The sequence below is a fragment of the Mauremys mutica genome, chromosome 18 (assembly GCF_020497125.1).
Source record: "Mauremys mutica isolate MM-2020 ecotype Southern chromosome 18, ASM2049712v1, whole genome shotgun sequence".
Lineage (NCBI taxonomy): Eukaryota > Metazoa > Chordata > Testudines > Geoemydidae > Mauremys > Mauremys mutica.
The window spans coordinates 22,533,557-22,555,111 of record NC_059089.1 but is presented as its reverse complement, the minus strand read 5'-3'; the positions used below and the strand labels follow the sequence as shown (position 1 = coordinate 22,555,111).

Genomic DNA, 21,555 nt, shown 5'->3' with positions numbered 1-21,555 from the left:
TTGGCATTGATATTACCCTACTTTAATTTTTTATTAGTCCCTCCTTTAATTTGTTATTAATCAAGTCCTGTATCGGTATTATGTTTCCTGGGTTCAGTGTCAGATTGGCAGACCTGTAATTACCTAGGTCATACCATTTACTCTTTTTAAATATTGGCACAACATTAGCTTTCTTCCACTCTTCTGGAACTTCCCCTGTGTTCCAAGACTTACTGACAATCAACATTAAAGGTCTACAGTGCTCGTTGGCCAGCTCTTTCAAAACTCTTGGATGTAAGTCATCTGAACCTACTGATTTATAAATGTCTAACTTTAGTAGCTGCTGTTTAACATACTTAGTTACTGCTGGAGTAGAAATATATCATCTTCATCTGATATGAATAATCATCAGTTTTTTTCTTAAATATAGAACAGACATTTATTGAACACAATCTGTACCAGTTACAATGGTGACTTCTGAGACATGGACTCTTGTCTACTACAAGGAACAGTAGTTTAAATGGTACCAATAACTTGAGCTGATACTGTGTAGAAGAACAGAAGTACATAAACTGTCCGTAAAATAATTCCTACAGTACAGTAAGCGGTAGCAGATTAACAAAAATGCTCCAACACATTAAAAGTCAAATCTTGTCCTGTTAAAGTATGTCTTTCCCACTGCAAGAAAAAAAAATTACCTTGCTTGATAACAGGACATTTCCTATGAGGATCTGACAAAGCAATTACAAAATTAAGAGTTTTAAGGTGGAATTGTGTTCATAAAGCTGAGAAAAGGTGTCATCAGGGAAATTTGTTTGAGAGAGATTGTCAAGTAGCTAAACCCTCAAATTTAGGTTTGGAGATACAAAATTTTTAAAGAAATTTCATTGTCAACAGTTTCAAAAGCTTCTGTCTAGGAAACACAAACATGTTTCACCATGGAACTGGAAAAAATCGCTATAGAATTTCAACAATAAACTTTTATTAGAAAAAAAGACATCCATTAACACACATTTAATATGGTTAAATGATATTCAGGTGTTCAGGTAGAAATCCTTGCTGAACCCCTTCCAGTCAACATATAGTTACTTATAATTAAGTGATAGTTCAGTTAACATAGCTTACAACAAAGATATACATATATTTAATAGGCTTTTCTTCAATCACAAGTGATCCTTTCAACTCTTGACTCATGTACTGCATGGTACTAAAGGATGAATGAATTTTTGAATTTTTGTTTCTATGTTGTTTAGAATCTGACCAGGATATCTCAAGATCCATGTTTTCCCAAAGATATTAACCCTTTAAATGGTATCGTTAACTGATTTGTTGTAGAACATTTGTTATTACTTCCTGTCTCAAGACTATAATTTCTTAATGAATTATTCAGACAAGGGCAATGAATCCTAGATAAATATTTTCTAAAGTTTTATTGCAACAAATGCAGTTATACAACCAATGAAATGGCATCATTTTATATAAATCACACTCCATTGCAGTTCTAACTGTGCAATGTATTTCCACTTATAGTTCTCAAGAACTTTGTTTGTGGAGGAGACACTATCCTAGTTTAACAGTGCAACACACTGGCAATATATAAATAAAAGCTATGAAAAATTGCCAGCAGCTGGCTGAAGATAATATTTGGTATATTAGATGAGATGTGTCCAGGTAATACCGCAACCTATATTTTTCATAACATTTTCGTAAGAAAACTTCACTCTGACATGGATCATTTTTATACTGTATTATAAAACTGAATTGATCAAGCATGACAGGGCAAAGTTTTCAAAAATACAAGCAAGGCAAGGTTACTTTGTTACTAGTTAACAAGATCAATAATGAAACACCTGAAATATGAAACTGAATAGTAAGTCTAATAAAGGCATGAAAATAGAATAAACAAATACAAATATATGGTGCCTGATCTAAAACCTATTGTAGTTCCCAAAGACTTTTGGAGAAGGTCGATGGTGTAGTTCCACTATTACACCACACAATATTGGTGATCTCAAATACAGAAATACCTGGCAGAATTCTGCCTTCATTTATAACCTGTCAACGGGGTTGAACAAGTATAATAAAGCAAGGGCTGAAATTCACCCAAAGGCTTTATATTTCCAATATCTATCATATGGCTTCCAAAGAAAAACCGAAGTAATTTAGAAAAAAAATCAGCCTTCTGCTTTCTCATTTACCACTTCTCTTCTAGGACTTCAGGGCATGTCTTCATTTCCTCCATTGTTTCCAATTCTTTGCCTGAAATACAAAATCAACACAGTGCAGAATAAATAAGAAACAGATCAGGCAATTTTACACAATTTTACTATTCCATCCACTTTTTCTACCGATGAGATTAGTTTACAGGGAGGACTGCCTCTTTTTAAAAAACTACTCACATTTACCCTGCCCATATCTCTCTACCACATACTTTCTCCACAATTTTTAAAATCTCACCTAAAAAAAATAAAAAATCTTTTCTGTTATGCCTAAACCAATTCCCTGGTTTTGGTATTTGAGCGGAATGCTTCACTTTGTTGCATATGGCTTATCTCACAATCTTCCACAACAGGCTGCCTTGCATAATTTAACTTTGTAGCACGTTTGGGGATACAGTTTGTATTAAAGATGCTATGCAAAATAAAGTCATATTGTACTGAATTGTATTTGTGTATCATTATAAAGAGCTGGAACACACCCACACACCCCTTTTAGATGAAATAATACAAGATGCACAACTAAACTTATCCCTCCTTTTAGGAAACAAAGTGATTATTCCATCATTTTTAGAATCAAACATCACCATGACCAGGGTATTTGGATAATATTCATGCTAACTAGTAAAACTTCTAACTGTCGTGGGAAAAGCCTTGAAGAGCTGTTTTAAACTGCAGATGAGCTACAAAATTGCCTGCAGAAAGCCTATTAGACAGTTTTAAAAGTACGGGTGGTGTCATAGTGAAGTGCAGTACATACATTGTTTTGTTATTTCCATTGCTTTTCGACCCTGAGAAACAAATCAGGCTTCTTTTCTTTTCTTTTTTCTTTCTTTTTGCCTTCAAACATGCAGCACACTTTCTGAAAGCACCAAAACACAAAGCAAAACAAATAACCCCACCATTCCTAGATTAAACATACCAACATGATTTAGGGGGGGAAGTCTTTCCATAGGGTTATGAAGAAAATTGCCCATGCTAAAGGAGTGTGTTAGGACATTTGATTTTTTTTCTAGGTATTTATACAGGTTTTAGTCTAAAAAATTTACAATATATTTGAGTATCACAGGGATGCTGTTGATATGCTTAGTACTAAGCTAAGATGTTGATGTCAGATGTAAATTTACATTTTCTCTAAGTGTGACTAATCCAGAATTTACTAGTATAACATTTTTTCAGCCTCTGGAAACACTTGTTCCAAACATTTTAAGTCAACCCTTCATTCCCTCTCCACCCCCAGCAGACAAATATTACAAATCTCTTTGCCTAGTTATTTTTAATGAGCCCATCAGTGTTGTATCAGAGTCTGAAATACAGCTAGCACCTAACCTTTACCAGTTGTAGATGAATGGAGTACTGGTGAAAAGTGCTGTATTGACAGCTTTGGGGACTGTAATCCTGTTTAGTAGCAGAGCAGGTAAAGAACAGACAGTGCAGGCATACACATGTACTTTCTTCCTGACCTGGAGGAACCTCTATGGTCCCATCTAATTCTTGACCTCTCTACTGAGACTGCCAAGAAAGGCACTAATTAATGCCATTTGAAGTGGTGGCTTTATTAATGGGGGCATCTGTACACTGGGAATGGGACTGAGACTTGTCAAATTCATTGCACATAGGTCACTAGGCCATCGTTAGATACAAGCAACTTAAAATCACAGCTGACCTAGAGGTGAAAGCCTCCATTATCTTATTACAAATCCTCCAGATTATCCAGTCCACATACAATGTATATCATGGTCAACACAGGACTTGTGCATTTAGGATATGTGTATGAACAATGGTTCTCTCTCCTTGCGTCTGCACGCTGCATAAATGCTTCAGTGTAGTCTGCTCTTAAAATTGTGCATTAAGTAAGGTAAAGAGGAGACTTTTCTACAACGATGGCCTGGTCCATTCTAACCAGAAAAAGGCCCCTACTGATGATTCCTGCTAGGATCAATTTATATGGAGCATTAAGTATAAGATAAAGTATATCTAATAAGCTCCAGAGAAGATCCATGGCAACAAATAGGCCCTCAATGTGTTTAAATATTTTAAACTTTGGGACATCAAGGGTTAAAAAATGAGGCACTCAAAAAAAAGAATCTACCTGGAATTCTCTCCTTCCATTCTGGATTTTTAAAGTAAGATTTTTACATATCTGTGTTGGAGATAAAGTTATATAAGGTTGTATTGTCAATCCAGGATCAATAGAGGTTCTTAAAGAACTGGAAAATAACAAAAACAAAAAATATATATATATATATGCATCAGTAGGCAAAGTGGAACAGATCTGCATTATAATCACTTCTGCTTTAGGCATCAAAAATATATATATTTTAAATTGCTTAAAACCTACATGAGCAGAATTTATGCACAGAGTTAAAAATCACAAATAATTACATTTTAAAATAAGACAGTGGATGATTTTAAAGTAAGTCATTTTCTTTTGTACTTACCTGCTAAGATCTGAGTTTGTCTACCGCTGAGGAAATATGGAACAGTAAAAGAATAACACCAACCTCTAAAGGAAGTTTGGAGTCACTGTAACTACAGGACAGGCACTGCAGGGGCATGCCAGTGCACCTTCAACCATCACCTGGAGGTGTCACAGTTGGGTCGAGAGGGCTAGTTTAGCTCCATACCTTTTCAATCATTGGCTTCTTTGATGAGTACCAATAAGGCATTCCTCAGTAGAAAGAAAACAGAAGCTCAAACCATGCTGGTATTGTGCCTAAGACGACATTGCCTTGTATGAAGGGTCAGGCAGATCTCTTTTGTGATCCCAAAGCAGGTTCTGGATGAAGCTTAAATCCACATAAATTCACAGGGTCACTGACTCAGTTAATGTAATGCTATTATTCCTTGACTGGGCAGCCTTTATTCTATTTGTTTAATATTGATTGTTTATTGTTCCAAGGACTCAGGATTTATTTTCTTGACTAAGTGAATGGTTGATGAGAACGGTGTCCAGAGACTGGGAATGGTTGGGTCATTACACTAATTGAATCTATTTCCCTATGTTAAGTTCTCCTCACACCTTCTATGGGCCATCTTAATTATCACTTCAAAAAGTTTTTTTTTTCCTCCTGCTGACGATAGCTCATCTTAATTGATTAGACTCTTCCTGTTGGTATGCATACTTCCACCTTTTCATGTTCTCTGTATGTATAAATATCTCCTGTCTGTGTGTTCCATTCTATGCATCCGAAGAAGTGAGCTGCAGCTCACGAAAGCTCATGCTAAAATAAATTTGTTAGTCTTTAAGGTGCCACAAGTACTCCTGTTCTTTTTGTGTCCAGAATGATGCTGCTGCAAACACAGCATGGGAAGACACCTGACACAACAGCTTGCGTATGGCTGTGGTGCCAACACTGAAGATGATGTGTAGTGTTTAGAAAAAAGTTCCCTGTGGACAGTTTGCTTTTCCAACTAGTGAACAATTCTAAGGGGATGAAGTTCGAAAAATTCAGGAGAAGCATCAAAGCAACTAGGGAGGTATCCGTAAGGCACACATTGTGACAGAAACATCAGGGAAGACTGGTTGGGTCACATACCAAAATGCAACCTCAGGCCACAATAGACAAGCTTCTGCCACATGCAGATCTTTAATCTCCAACTACCCTCCTCCCAAAACAGTCTCAAACCCCAGCCATCCACACCCCAGTGTAAGCAGGAAACCATTCACCTCCTTCTCTACCAGTGCAGGCAGACAACCATCCTCACTGCCTCCAATCCTCAGCACTGGTCCTGGGTGCTGTAAAGAGTGTATGCTGGTCCTGGATACTAGAGAAGTGGTGCTGGGTAAGAGTGAGTGCTGATCCTGGAAGGTGGGGGTTGGTGGTGCCCAAGTTCCTTAGTGAAGTCTCTACAAATGCTTTCCACCTCCAATCCCATTATCTCCTGCTTACCTCTGCCTACCTCCCACTCCTGCAAAGCAGTCTTCAGAAGCTGCTACGACAAGCTGAGGAAAGATCCCACTCCTTGTCCACAAGCTTAGGGGAAAAAAGGTGCCGACTATTACTTCCCTTGCAGCGCTGGAGCATCCGGCAACCCGGCTCTCAGTGCAATTGGGAGCCATTAGAACTTCTAGATTTATAGACCCCTTTTTTAACATCACTTATGAAATTCTCCGAACTACATTCTAGTCACACTTCTTATAGCTTTGTAGGTTCTCCACTCATTCTCTTTATTGTTACTAGGAATATCTGCATAAAACCAAGATCTTTTAAAATTTGTTCCTGCTTCTTCTTCCCACTGGAAACCAGACTCCTGGTGTCATAGCCACAGAATTATGATTTCAGATAAGATGTGTACAGAAGTGGGAGGAGACAATAAGCAGCAGGAGCAGATGAGTGTTTAGGGACCCTGTTCTTGCTCCCAGTTAAGTCAATGGGAATTTTGCCATGGTCTTCAAGGGAAGCCGGAGTAAATCTTTTTTTTAATCCAGCTGACCCGAGTCACAAAAACTGCAGGCAGTGGTTCTCGACAACCTTGCATTTAAAAAAACAATGGGCAGGGAAAGAAAGATTTCATTTTGAATCAGTCTTTCGACATAGGATGTTGATACAAACCACTTGAAATCTTGCTGGTTTCATGGTTCATGATCAGAACCCAATTTATTAAATGTTATAAACTTATGAATTCACACCATTTCTTATATACAAATCAAGTTTCTCAATTTTTAAAAAAAGTGCTCTTTAAAAATTAGATTAGTTTAAAGCACAAGTTACAATGAACTGCATCTTAACTGAAAGTGAATTAGTACATCAAGGAAGGTTTCAACCTCATGCACATCAGTTGGGGAATGAGACACTTTTAAAATCTCAATGTTGGTTTACTGAAATTTTAATTGAGGAAACACTCAGCCTAATTTATATAGACAGGGTATATAGTGCTTCCATCATTAAAAATAATTATAGCTTAATCTTATTAAAGCAATATATTTGGAAAACTGCTATTTTAAAATACCAGCTTGCATCCCAATTTCAAACTAAAGACCCCAGTCCTGCAATCAGATTCAAGCAGGCAGAACCTTATGCCTGTGCAGACTGATTGCAGTTTTGGGGGCTTAGAATACAACTTTTTTTCCAGGTGTACTATTACTAAATTAAAATTTGTAGTGACCTGATGTAATATTTAACCTAAAAATCAAATGTGGTCAGGCAGTAAGATGCCAGACGACCACTATTAAAATATTTTTTAAGTGTAACTGCACAACAGTATAAAGCACACAAAAGATGTCTAGACATAAAGGTCATTGTTTCTTTTTTTATAACAACATTACTAGTACTACACTATTCTATGCCATAGCCTGTCAATTCTCTGCGAGATCAGAGCACATAGGGGGATGAAATGCAATACTGGATGCATTCTTGACTGCTTTTGCTCTATTCTGGGAAATTAAGGCCAGCCTCAGGCAGGCTGTTGAAATAAGAAATAGATGGGTGGTAGATAGAGATTTGGAAGAGGTTAGCCATTTAAGAAGACCAGATTATTACAGAAATGCCAAATCACACTGCTGATACAAAAGATACAGACTGACTTGAAGGGCTTCACTACACACAAACTGAAACTGAAATAATGAAATCAGTTTTAATTCACATATTTTAGTTATTTCAGTGCAAGTCTATGTGTGGGGATGCTCTTATTCCAACATCAGTGGATGGAATAGGGGTGTGAGGGGTGAATGGAGTAGGGACACTGAAAATACCCTAGGATCTCACTCAAACTAAATATTTGCCAGCCAAAGCTTTTAAGGAAGTGTTTACTGTAGCAAGCCTAAGTTTGCTCTATTGCACAAAACAGTAGAAAGATCAAATTTTTGCAGAGATGCATCTTATAGAAACTATTGTTAAAAACTAAACACAAGACACTCCAATGCAACATAAAGTTAATTTTGAAGGCCAAAACTCATCATGTATTTGTAGGGCATCAAAATGAGATTAAAGAATGCCTATGGAATTATTTTGGCCTTGGATACTTCAGCAGCATGTAGATCTAGTGCAATCCACTGAAATAATGTTGTTCGAATGAACATATAGAAGCAAAAAGCTGCTTCACTGTACTGAACTGCAATTGTGCTTTGAAGCATCTGCTTACAGGAGGTTATCAGAATGTTCGGAAGATAAAAAGGACTCAGCAGTCCCAGAGTTGAAGCTGGAAGCCCTTAAAAGACTGCTCCACACCATGTTCCTGAACTTGCAGTTGAATCTATAGGGACAGACCCTTGCATCTGCATGGAGCTACATTGAGTTCAGTGGGCCTGTGTTAGTTACAGTAGTCCAGCAGAGCAGTTCTAATTTCAAGATGGGGACCCAAGTGGAAAATAGCTGCATGCGGCTGTTCTAAAATAGTTCCAATTCCATGAAATGTCAGAGAATGTGCTTCAAGGTCTGTAATATTCCTAATCAGCTGCTGCTGTTTTCTAAGATCTCTTAGCAACTGGCCAATACACTGTGGACACAAATGGGTTCACTTTCAAAATATGTATGTTTTGATGCACCATATAATTTAAAGTATAATTAGTCATGCTATCTTCTTATCTAGGACAATGACATGTTAAATACAGCATTCTGTAGTAATGCATGCCCTAAAAATCATTATAAAAATATTTCCTTAAAGCACTTTAAATCATTTACAAAATTCTACAAAAAAAAATTAAACATTTATCCATGATACACCTGTTAAATAGGATTTTTCACATTAGTGTACACATGATATAGATCAGTATCTTCCATCTTCCTCCTTTTACTCTCAACTTTTATCAAGGTATTTACAATGATAGGTATTTTCTAAAAAGACTGAATGTTGTTATAAAAAAAAAAGTACTTACAAATCTGACACCTCGCTTTTCACCAGGGAACTTGTGCATGCCTCTACAGCTATGTCACTAAATTCTGCCGAACTTCTGTCTAAAGTTTCCTGAACATGGTCCTCTTTACGATCAGCTTCCCTACTTTGCTGGGCTAACATTTTACCTTCCAAACTAGAGTTGGGTACATTAATTTCTTCCTGCCTGCTGCTGTCTTGCTGGCTCTCTCCTTCCTCTTCCTTAATGTATGTGTTTTGGCTCTCAAAAATAAATGTTCCTACGCTAACGCTGTCATCATTTACTGCTGCCATGTTGGGTTCCTGCAATTGGGGATCTGGATTTGAATCTGAGCTGCAATACATCTGTTTGTCTCCCAAAGTGTTATCCTTTCTGTAATCATCTGCTTCAGTTTTAACATGCAAAGGAGCAGCCTCCAGTTTTTCACAGGTTTCTGCTATATGGAGACTTGTCTCCTCTACTATGAGGCTCTGAGTAAAATTTGCTTCTTTTATTCCTGTCTTTCCCTCTCCACCAAGCTCCCCATTTTGCACCAGTGCTCCATTTTTTTGTTCAAGTGCACAAATATTCGGGAGAGTTACCTCAGTCCTTAATGTGCTGCTATGGGGAAGTGGAAGTTCTACATTTTGCCTTTTGTTTAAAAGCACAGATTTCTTTCTATCGCGAGCATACTTTAGACCAGCTATAAATTTGCTTGAAATTTTTAACTGAAAGGTGCTATTTCTTTTGGAATTAGACTTAGCATTAAAGTAATTTTGCAATTTACACCCATCACCTTTGCTGTGTGTAGATGAAAGGCTTTTCGGGTTAGGGTCTATAGTACTCTTTTTACTTAATGGATTTCCTTTTACAGACAAAGGACCAGCAGCTAAACCTTTAGTCCATACTGTCCCTTGCTCAGCCTTCAACTCCAGAGTAGTATGGAGGTACACGTTCTCTGCGTAGGATGCACTTTTCTCACCATCATGCATTATTGCACTTTCTCCTACAGTTCTCCGAGAACTTTTCAATTCATCTATTTGCTGAGATACCTTTATAGTTTTTTTACTCTGACCCGATAACATGTTAGTCTCATTTTCGATTAGCTGATGCTTTGTTTTTCCTTTATTTGCACGTGGTTTGGTAACTCTCAATGAGTCAGCAGTTAAGTTATCCCTCCGTATTTCCATACTGTTTGCAGAGTCTTTAGCCTTTTCTGCCAAAAATTTCCTAATTTCTTGTTCGATGCTGTCGTCGCTATCCACAGAGCTGCTGTCATCTGTTGCTGAAGTGGCAGTCAAAGAACATCTTTTAATTTTAGCTGCCTCCAAGTTATTCTGGTTGCAAACTGGTTTAGGTTTACATTCTTTTTTAAACTGCAAAGCAAATGGTAAGTCCTTTATGCTTTCTGATCTTCCCTTTGAGAGCCTGCCATTGACATTGTTCTGGGGGCTTCTAACTGCATTTTCCTTAGTATCTTTACGTGATTTTGAGAGGCAGCTTTTTAGCAGAATAGGACTTTTGCATTTCCAGTCCTTTTGCTGGAGGCTACTGAGTTCATCCAAAAGCTGGGTTTCTGTGTCACCAAATCTGACTTTCTTCTTGCATTGGATTTTTTGGTCTTTGGACTTTTTCTTTAGTTTCCTCTTGGACCTTAAGAGGTCTTTGATAGCGCTATCAAGATCTTCATCGCTGTCCAGAGAACTGCTCTTGTCATCTGTACCATCTCTCTCTTGAGCCTGGACTGTATTTTTTATCAGTTCTCTTGTGTTACTCTGACCCTGCATCAAGCTGTTTGCTACGTGCTTGTCAACAAGCCCAGTGAATTCTGTAGAGATCAGCTGCTGACTTGTTTCTTTGTTACCAGACCTTCCAGCTTCACAGGCTTTTCTATGACCGCTCAGGCCACTCCCATCTTGCAAAACTAGCATTTTGGCGCTATTACCATAACCCGCATGGGTACACCCCATCTCCATCCCTTCTGCTTTATTGTCTATGCTCTGTTTTGCTACTTTGCTTTCTCCTTTAAGTCTCCTCTTACGACTCAATGATAGATTCAGTGTTTTGGGGAGGGAAGGTTCAAGGCCGCCAGTTACACTGTTACGCTCAGAAGACAAGGGCCTTTGGACAGAGTGGGACAAATTATCAGGTTTTGTTACAAGATTTTCTGACTGTGCCTTGAGAGCCAAAAAAGCCCTGATTTCTTGCTCTATGCTATCATCGCTGTCTACAGGGCTGCTGTCACTTTCACAGTGGGAGGAAGGCATGCTTTGGGGATAGAAGAAAGGGTTTGCTGCAAATGATTTGTCCTCACTTCCCATTTGGGGTGGCATGATTGTTTTGGAAATGTCAAGGATGGCTTCCGCACACATCAGTTCTGCGGATGTGTCTGCTCTGCAAGAAGCCTGCAACGTGAGCTCACATTTGGCAATTTTGTTTACTGGAGATGCACAACTTCTGGCTTTTTTCAACGGCTTAAACAGTTTGTTAAATTCATTGCCAGTGCCTTTAAATTGTGTAGATTTTGTACTCATCTCCCTCCTTTTGCTGCTTAAGGTTTTTTTATGGTCTTCTGCCGATGCACATTTTGTTGAGCTAATTGTTAGGCTTGCAGAAATGTCTGCCACACCTTTTTGGAAGTCTGTTGTAGGATTTACCTCTTTCTTGATTTTCTCCAGCTGATAAAGCTGAATGGCTTCTTCGATACCATCATCGCTACTTGAATCAGATAAGTGTGTGCTTTCAATTATTTGTTCTCCTTCGGTTTTGCAGAAATGTCTCTTGCCTTCACTTTCTCTATTTTGCTCGACAACCCAGGGTTGGCTAGTAGCAGTCATTTTAAAATTTGCCTGGTTTGCTTTACTGAAGTCACTAGGCTCTTCACTGATTTTAGACTTCAAACATTTAGATTGTGCACTGGTCTTCCTTAGTTTGGGCTGGTGCCTTAAGAGGAGTGCTTTGCATCCTTGCTTTAAAGTACTGCGATTTGCTTTGTTATCTGATTCTTTGTTATATTTAAACATAGATTTCACTTGAGTTTCTCTCTGTTCTAGGTTTTTATCCTCCACAATTACACACTTATTAGTTTCTTGCTGCTTCTTTTCATTCAAGAACTGTACAATTTCAGCATGTATGCTCTGTTCAAAAGAGTCATCACTACTGATGCTCAGAGGTGAAGCAGACCGTAGCTTTTCACAAATTCCCACATGGTCAGAAATGAAGCCTTCAGTCACCATTTCAGCTTTAAATTTCATAGGGAGTAGATTACTAGTCACCTTATTCTGTGAGAGTTCCCTTTTGACCCTCCTGTCTACATCTGTTCTATCTGAACACTCTGCATTGCTTGGCAATGGCTGGATACTCTTGCTTTTCTTTTTCAAGTACTCTTGAATGGCTTCCTCTATGTCTCGATCAACAGAATCATCACTATCGGAATCCAACAGGAGGGTCCCAAACTCTGAACTGTCTTCCGCTTCTGTGCCATCAGAATCAGCAGGGCAACCACGCTTGGAATATTTAGTGTGCTGTTGTAGCACCCGGGTACTAGATGTAAGTCTGTTACCCCTTTTTTCTCCCTTTCGTTTTTTCTGTGTAATACAATCATAATCATTGTTCATACCCAGGGAAGACTCTTGACTTTGCAGGTTGTTTATGATCATCTGAACTTTTGCACTTACAGATGCTCTAGTAACATCCTCTTCAGATTCAGAGAAGCAAACAGGGTATCTACAACTCCTTGATTGTCCAAAGGATTCCCATTTTGTCTGCAGAGCTATCAAAGGAGAGGCATTCATAAGAAACATTCTAGCAGGCAATGACGAAGTCCACAAAAGAACTGTTTTTCAGGTTGGTCTCTCGTCCATCCTAAGGGAAAAGAAAAAACACTCATATAATGTATATAAAATAAAATATATAAACACACCACTTAGATTTCCACGTGATACTCTGTGATACAACTCATATGTTACTAATGTCCAGTAGTCTTGTTACATCAGCTAGTCACAGAAGTTGCTCCTCAATATCATTTAAATGGGAAATCTATTACTTGTACCATTTAAAGAGGAGATAAAACTGAGGTGCTGACCATTTACGGTTATTAAAGATCCCCTGGAACTCTGGCTCTAGCTATAGTCCAATCCGGTAATTACACCCTGCTTACATAAAACTCTCCCTGCACTTTGAACATAGTATTCTTTGATTCTAATTCTAAAATGCTGCGGGCTATAAAAAGTTGTCAAGGTGAGCTGTAACTGCATTTTAGGGATGGGTAAAGAGGGCTCTTTATATGGGGGTGCATCATTTTATTAATTCTATAAAGAGTTTGGGGACAAAAGAAAAAATTAAAAAGGTCTTTTTAACTGGAGCAGACTGGGGGGAGAAAACTGCAAAATATTCTACTAATGTCTGTTTGTATTTTCTTGACTATCATTATTGTGTTTAAATAATTTTCTCCATCCATAACTAGGTTTCACTGTCTATTTGGTTGTGCAGCAAAATTATTTATGACTATATTTCCACTGAGTGACTGCAATGTTATACATTCAGCAATATGACTTCACTGCGGGATCAAGGCCCTTCTATAAATACAAATCTTCAATAGCCAGTAAAAGTGGTAAGAAGATTATGAATTATTCTTTATATTACAGTAGGGGCCCACTCTCTTAAGTACTGTATAGCCACCCACTTCATCTCCAAAGACCTTACAATCTTGCATGGGACTCCACAAAGGCACAGGATTCTGACTGCAGGCACCAGTTTGCAGCATCAAGACCTAATTTTGTTAGCTCAACGCATACTCCTATCAACCCCCGTGTTCTGTCAAAACACTGCTGCAGTGGAGACATTCTACAACTCTGACACACAATCATCCCCACAAACATATTGGGTCTCAATCACTGCATGGCATTGTACTGTATAGAAACTATAAAACCAAGCTTCTGTCTTTGAATTTCTTCCAATCTAACTTTTCTCTAGACGGAGCATTCAGAAAGATGTTTTTTGCAACAATTTAATTTGTGGCAGTATATTTTCTTTAAGAATTAGTATAGCTCTAGAATTTTTAAAACAAAGCATATTAACTTTTTCTTACCTCTCTCATGTTTTTGTTACAGACAAGTGGGTATTAAAAATGTGGGGGGAAATGATGCTTGCTTACTTTTATCAGGCACTTGGAGCACCAAGAATGAAAAAAGCATTACAAGTGTACTATATGTGGTTACTTTTGTCAAACTTGTTCTTTGATCTAGAGGCAGGGGTGAACTTTAACACCATTTTAAAAGCAGCCTAGGTCATTGTTCAAATCCCATCAGTCTAGGCAGAATCACCCCTGATCTACCTTACATGATTTCCCATCCCGGAAAGTCCGGTGGAGCTAATGCTTTTGCTGCTCCTTCATCCTTTGGCTCCCTGCCACAATGTTCTGGCATAAAACATTCTTGCTCAAGCCTTTGGCTCTAAATATCGATTCTTGATTTCCTCCCCCATGATAATTAGTTTTAGAGCATTGCTCTTGTTATATAATTTAATTTTTAAGGGTATTGATTAAGAATGTTCTTCCATTTGGTTGGTGCCCAGAGCAATCTGACACATGCGATTATAAATTCTCTCTATACTCAAGCAAAAAAAAAAACCAAACAAAAAAAAACAGTTAAGGGTTTACCCCTAGTATGCACATTCTAATAAAATACAAGTATCTTTGACCTTTCAAGTGTCAAACAATTAGGAACCACAGGTGAACTGGTGACCTAGCTAGGTGGTCATTACTTAGCAGCAGCCTAGAAGACTTTACTTGCAACATGTACTGAGAGGGTCACTGGTAAAGACTGTGGATGATTAAATAGTTTCCAAGTTTTCTGTGGTATAATTTACAGTATACTTCATAAAAAAACCCAGAAGCTTTCAAGCACGGGTGGTAAGTTAAATAAGCATGTTATGAGAGATATGAATTAAGAGAGCGAGAGAATCAGAACATTGGGTAATGCATTCAATACGTTTAAGCTTTTGGCTCTGTACACATCACTATTTTTTCCCTATTAACCTCTTTCTTTCCAGAATAGCGGATGTTTTCATTATCTGAACAACATGGGATTGTTGGCATACTGAAAATTCACAGCTATCCACAGGGGATTGGGTTTAATTTTTTTGTGTCATGTTATCCACCCATAACGTCGGTGGGCCACTGCCAATCATTTAATAGCGGCTGCTGGAACTTAATTGCACACAACTAAATTAAAGCAATAGACTACCTATAATAACCACATTCAGCATCTTTATGGACAAAGGATCCCAAAGTACTTTACAGAGAGTATACACAGCTATCACGTCACTGAGTCTTGAAATGCAGTCACTTCTAAGGAGTTACGTAGCAGCTATTTAATGTTAGACAGTAATGTACCACAGTAATTTAAGACAGCAAGTGAGGGATACTGCACCCAAATACAAGCACAAACATTCGAGGAGGTAGAATTTAGTTATCCAAGTGGAGTTTGGCCAGGACATTAAAGTTAGTATCCTGACTCTTGCTGGTTGGGTGTGGACCTGAAGAGGACACAGTTCTCTTCAGAGCTGTGCCACTGATTTGCCACACAACCTTCAGTAACTTGCTGTAAATGGACACAGTGATAGCAACCCACCTCGGCAAAAGGATTTGAAAACAGCAGCCGAAGAGTCTGATCACTGCAAAGTAGATGGCCCACAAACAGTGCCACGGTACCTTCAATGCCCAAGAATGGCCAGGCACACTGAGTTTTGCCTTCCTGAAGGAGATTCCCCTATCAGGAGACATCAAAGCATTGGTCTTCCTCAGCTCCACCTCACACTGGCCTCTGCCTTCACACCCCTCTGGGACCCCAACCCAGAAACACTCCCAACCAGCCCTTGGCTTCTCTGCTCAAACATCACCACCTGCATCCTCCTGGGCCACAATCTCCAGTCCCTTCCAGACACACCCTAGGCTGCCATCCCTAGGGACCCCCCCCACAGCCCAACCTCAGGGATCCCAGCCTGTCACCCCCAGGGAGCCCTCGACCTCCCAGCCCTGCACACCCCAGGGATCCCACCTCCAGGACCCCAGCCCATCACCCCAGGAACCCTGCCTTGTCACTCCCTGGGATCTCAGCATGTCACTCCCAGGTTCCCAGCCTGTGACCACCCCCATATCCCAGCCCCGTACCCCCAAGGACCCCGCTCCCGGGATCCCAGCCCATGACCCCCAGGGAGCCCTCGACCCCACCCCATCACCCCCAGAGACCCTGCCTTGTCACTCCCTGGGGTCTCAGCCCCCTTCCTGGGTTCCCAGCCTGTGACCCCCTCAGCGAGCCCCCCCAGTACCCCACCCCCCATATCCCAGCCCCATACCCCCAAGGACACCGCTCCTGGGATCCCAGCCCTGCACACCCCAGGGATCCCACCTCCAGGACCCCAGCCCATCACCCCAGGAACCCTGCCTTGTCACTTCCTGGGATCTCAGCATGTCACTCCCAGGTTCCCAGCCTGTGCCCCCCCCCATATCCCAGCCCCGTACCCCCAAGGACCCCGCTCCCGGGATCCCAGCCCATGACCCCCAGGGAGCCCGGGATCCCAGCCCATGACCCCCAGGGAGCCCTCGACCCCACCCCATCACCCCCAGAGACCCTACATTGTCACTCCCTGGGGTCTCAGCCCCCTTCTCGGGTTCCCAGCCTGTGACCCCCTCAGTGAGCCCCCCCAGTACCCCACCCCCCATATCCCAGCCCCATACCCCCAAGGACCCCGCTCCTGGGATCCCAGCCCTGCACACCCCAGGGACCCCACCCCCTCAGCCCATCACCCCAGGGACCCTGCCTTGTCACCGCCAGAGAGTCCCCCCACCCCGGGCTCGCAGCCTGTCACCCCCCCCGTACCCCCAAGGACCCCGCTCCGCGATCCCACCCCTCCCCCCAGGAGCCCGGGCCTTAACCGACCCCGGCCCCCAACCGCCCTTGGCCTCGCCCCGCCGCCCAGAGCGGAGGCTGCCCCGGGCCTGGCCCCTCGGCTCCGCCTGGCAACGGCTCCCGCCGCCGCCTTGGGCCTGGCGGTTCCGCTGCCCGGCCGGGGCCTCGGCGGCTGCCGCGGCGCCTCCCCGCCGCGCTGGCCGCTCACCTGCCGCCGGGCCCCGGGGTGGGGGCGCTGGGGGAGCGGGGCGCGGGTGGGCCCCGGGGCGCGGCTCCCGCCTGCTCCGGCCGCTGCCCGCCGAGCTGGTGCAGGGGCGGGCGCCGGGCGGCGCTTCCTCCCCTGCCCCCGGGGAGCGGGGGGCATGCGCCGCAGGGCTCCGCCGGGGGAGGCGGCGGCGGCCTGGCCCGCGCGGGCCGGAGCGGGGGTAGGGGCCGGGCCCCGGCTGGGGGGCAGCGCCGGCAGGCGGGTGCATGGCCCCCGCGGAGCCTGCTCGGGAGCCGGGGCTGCAGATGGCGAATTGCTGGGGGGGGGGTCCCTGTGCTACACGAGGCCAAGGTGGGGGGGTGTGGAACCGGCTCCGTCTCTTTAATCTCTGCCCCCTATCCTCGGTTCCGGAACCGCCCGGCCCCCTGTGCCTTAGAGCAGCACAGGCTGCGGCATCCTTTGTTCAGGCAGCGGGGAGCCGAGTTTCAGAAGAGCGACCTGGAGAGGTGCAGAATCTGGCCCCATATTTGGGTCCCGAAACGGGAGGGGAGTCCCCGTGAAAACCCGCGGCTCCCCGCTCCGGTGGGTGGTGTGAGCCCTTCTGAAAAACCCCGGCTCCAAGGCCCAGAGCCTGAAGTGAAGTCTCCCGGCTGCAGGACTTAATGTGTCTTTTCTGTGGCTAACCGGCTTCTCTGCATCTGGCCCCTGCAATGGCCCCCGAGGTTCCCTGCACGTTGCGGCTACCTGGCCCCGTCGCTGCAGGTGACCCATGTTGGGGATGTTAGCAGGTCTCCCCTCTAGGCGTGCTTCAGCAGGGCAGCACCCCAAGTTGCAGTGGTTGTATGAACACCAGCACCTCAGTTGTGGGGCTAATCTCGGGACAGTCACAGACCCCTAGATGCTGCTTGTGTCCATAGAAACAAATTGCCTCTCAAATAAGTAAACTTTTTTTTTTAAGAGTTAACATGAATTCAACTTGGTTAAAGCAGCAAAGAATCCTGTGGCACCTTATAGACTAACAGACTCTGTTAGTAAGTCTGTAAGTCTGTTAGTCTATAAGGTGCCACAGGATTCTTTGCTGCTTCTACAGAACCAGACTAACACGGCTACCCCTCTGATACTCAACTTGGTTAATGCATTTGGGGCCTGATCCAAAGCCCATTGAAGTTAGCAGGCATCTTTCTACTGACACTTCAATAGGTATTAGATTAGGACTTGGTGAATTCACGAGTGCCAGTCTTTATACACATATGTATAGCTCAAGCAGTAAGAGGCTCAGGCTTGATCTAAAGATCCCATGTTCAAAATTTGCAAGTGACTCCGTCAGTGGTGTCTTTATGTAGGCAAAGAATCACCAGACAGTGCGTGTTTTAAGTTCTTCCATTTTCCCAGCCATGTCTGTCTCTCCCTGCACTTAACAAAGACCTTTAGTTCAAGCTGTACTTCCCACCTAGCTCTGTGGCTATCTCTGAGTCTTCTCCACACCATCTGCCATCTCCTATTTAACTCGCTGAAACACCCGACAGAAATACCACTCCTTCTAGTAACAGACAGTTCATAAAGAGGACTATCAGTTCCTTTTTCTTAGCCGTGAAAGAAAACTATTGTTGCAGTGACAGTGCTGTTTCAGGGTTATATTTATAGCCCTTTTTACTCTGTTCATTTTAGGTCCTGCATTGTTATGCAGGCCTAGAAAAGGGCAAAGGGACATTCAGTTTGAAGAAGATAAGAGGTGGAGGTGTACAAAGGAACCAACAAAAGCTAAACTGTAGTTTGCACTCTGCATTAGATAAAGAAAGAGAGAGAGAAATAATGGAATATTCCTTGAACAAATAGGTAACATTTTCTACTAATGTAAATGTACATAACATTTTTAGACTAGAAAGAGTTAAAACCTAAAATGTCTCTCAACACCAGATGAAAATGAAATAGAGAAAATATGCTTTAGAACAAAAAATATATATAATGGATATTTTGCAATAAAATTACAAAAAAAAAAAGACACTCCTCCAACCTGCAAATACTTACACAGGTGAGTAGTCCCAGGCTACTGCCATGTTTAAAGATAAGCACATACATAAGTCTTTACAAGATTGGGCCCTAGAGTCACCTGTGTGGAACTCATCACAAGATCAGGGCTTAAAGTCCCAATCTTGCAAATACTGATGCACATATATAACTTTACTCACCCGAGTTGGCCAATGGGACTACTCACCTGTTTTAAATGTGCAAGATTGGGCCCACACAGTGCAGTGCATTTATACACCGATGTTATTACCAAGACCAGGAAAAATGTAGCATACAAAGATAACAAAAAACAATTCACGCTAATGGATCCTTGGGAGTGTAATATAAACCCCTTGGTCCAGGGGAAAAAAATCCTTAAAACCAAACAACCCCCAAACAAGCACAAAACTCAAAAAGAGATTCTGCTCCCTATACTTGCTCCTGTCTGCAGTAAACCCTGGTGTAGGAGGCATGTTGAGGGTGGAACCAGGGAGTCGGAGGAGACTGGGCATAGCACATACCGTTATAGACATTCTGACTCGTGCCACAAGCAGCACTGAGAAGGAGAAAGCAACAGTTATGCTGGAAGCTGTTTTTGTGGCTGGAGAAACTTTGAATCAGGAGGGTTCAAAGGTGGCTTAAAGCTTCCTGGGTTGGCTCAGCAAAGAATTTGGCTTAGTTTCTAATCGCTGCATCTAGAAACCTCTATGAGCAAAGGAATAGGGAGATATATCCTCAGGATTAATGAGAAGGCAATTCTAGAGCGTTTGTTGCTGTTCAGATACTATAGAATGGAACAGCAGCTGTAACACTTTTCAGAAGAGAGCAAGAACTTCTGTTAAGTCCCTGATCCAACTCAACATCAGTATAGCCACTCACATACTTACAGTTATGTACATACATAAGAGCTTTGCCTCATTGGGGCCTTAATGATCAAAAAGCCCAGCAACTCTTTTATGAGAAGCCAATTTCAAAGTTCATGTAAAGAATATTAAAGTCACCTTCAGTTTGTATATCACAGAAATGTAAGGTTGGAAGGGACCCTGAGAGCTCCTCTCCTCACCTCCCAATGCAGTGGCAGGACCAATATACCTAGGCTATCACTGACAGGCGTTTGCCTAACTTGTTCTTAAAGACACACAATATTGGGGTTCCACAACCTCCCTTGGGTTACCTATTTCAGTACTTAATTATCCTTACAGTTAGAAAGATTGAGAAAGATCTATCTAACCTAAATCTCCCTTGCTGCAGATTAAGCCCATTACTTCTGGTGCTACTTTCAGTGGACATGGAGAACAACTGATCACCGTCCTCTTTATAACCTCCCGTAACATATTTGAAGACCATCTGGTCCCTCCTCAGTCTTCTTTTCCCAAGACTAAACATGCCCCATTTTTTAAACCTTTCCTCATAGGTGAAGTTTTCTAGAATTTTTATCATGTTGGTTGCTCTCCTGTGGACTCTCTCTAAATTGTCCACATCATTCCCAAACTGGACACAATAGTCCAGCTGAGGCCCCACCAGTGCTGAGTAGAGCAGGAGAGTTATCTCCTGTGTCTCACCTATGACGCTCCAGATAATAATATCTCCAGATGTATGTCAGTTCTCTTTAGTTTCCCATAGATGAAAGGGCCAACATGCCACCTTGATTTATTTTCCAATAAACTTAATTTCACAGAGCATAAATATTTGTATGATGCTTCATAACAATTAGCATTCACTACAAATTCATCTGATGAAACATGCAATATTTGGGATGCTTGTTACCAAAACCACACAGAGAAGATCTACCGTGAATGCAGGAAATGCTGCAAATTTTACAGACACCCCAGCCCTCCTCAAGTACATGTCAATGAGAAAAAATCTAAAAAAAACAGGAGTACTTGTGGCACCTTAAAGACTAACAAATTTATTGTAGCATGAGCTTTCGTGAGCTAAAGCTCACTTCTTCGGATGCATGCTATGCATCCGAAGAAGTGAGCTTTAGCTCATGAAAGCTCATGCTACAATAAATTTGTTAGTCTTTAAGGTGCCACAAGTACTCCTGTTTTTTTTGCGGATACAGACTAACACGGCTGCTACTCTGAAAAAAATCTAAAATTTTCAATCACAATCTTAAAAAGGAGTGACATCTAGTGGCTGTGCCATCAATCTGCTGCACAACGCTAGCCTGACACAATGGCCCTGATTCTCCTCTGTTCCACCTTTTGTACACCAGCGTTACTCCATTAACTTCAGGAGAGTTGCTGTTGATTTACACTAATGTAAATGAGGTCAGAATCAGACCCTACTCCTCTTAATAATGATATCACACATTCATTTTCTCTAATCTTTTTTATTCAAATATTACAATGCATGCTATGCATTTTGGATAGAGATTGCATGACCACAACTGAATTGCTGCCACCTTGGGATGGAACGTGTCAGCTGTCTGACAGCATATTG

The 21,555-nt window shown here is 41.9% G+C and overlaps 1 protein-coding gene across 3 annotated transcripts; it reads right to left on the bottom strand.

Annotated features, from left to right (window-relative positions):
• Positions 1-459: 459 nt before the first annotated feature.
• Positions 460-17,239, bottom strand: PPP1R26 (protein phosphatase 1 regulatory subunit 26). Of its 3 annotated transcripts, XM_044992905.1 has the most exons (6): positions 17,107-17,239; positions 15,621-15,758; positions 9,013-12,852; positions 4,288-4,405; positions 2,956-3,057; positions 460-2,238 (listed from the first exon to the last, which is right to left on the bottom strand). In XM_044992905.1, the coding sequence occupies exons 3-5, from the start codon at positions 12,789-12,791 to the stop codon at positions 2,965-2,967; spliced, it is 3,990 nt and encodes a 1,329-aa protein (XP_044848840.1). In that variant the 5' UTR covers positions 12,792-12,852; positions 15,621-15,758; positions 17,107-17,239; the 3' UTR covers positions 460-2,238; positions 2,956-2,964. The 3 variants fall into 3 exon arrangements, with proteins under 3 accessions (XP_044848840.1, XP_044848841.1, XP_044848842.1); XM_044992906.1 differs by lacking the exons at positions 15,621-15,758; positions 17,107-17,239 and adding an exon at positions 6,089-6,172 and having other exon boundaries at positions 9,013-12,658; XM_044992907.1 differs by lacking the exons at positions 4,288-4,405; positions 15,621-15,758; positions 17,107-17,239 and having other exon boundaries at positions 9,013-12,658.
• Positions 17,240-21,555: the final 4,316 nt, after the last annotated feature.

Coding starts and splice junctions, on each gene's coding strand:
- PPP1R26 (XM_044992905.1), bottom strand. CDS start 12,791: ATGTTTCTTATGAATGCCTCTCCTTTGATAGCTCTGCAGACAAAATGG. Junction 4,406..9,012: donor AAAAGCGAGGTGTCAGATTT/GTAAGTACTTTT, acceptor GTTATTTTCCAG/TTCTTTAAGAACCTCTATTG. Junction 3,058..4,287: donor ATGGAAGGAGAGAATTCCAG/GTAGATTCTTTT, acceptor TGGTGCTTTCAG/AAAGTGTGCTGCATGTTTGA.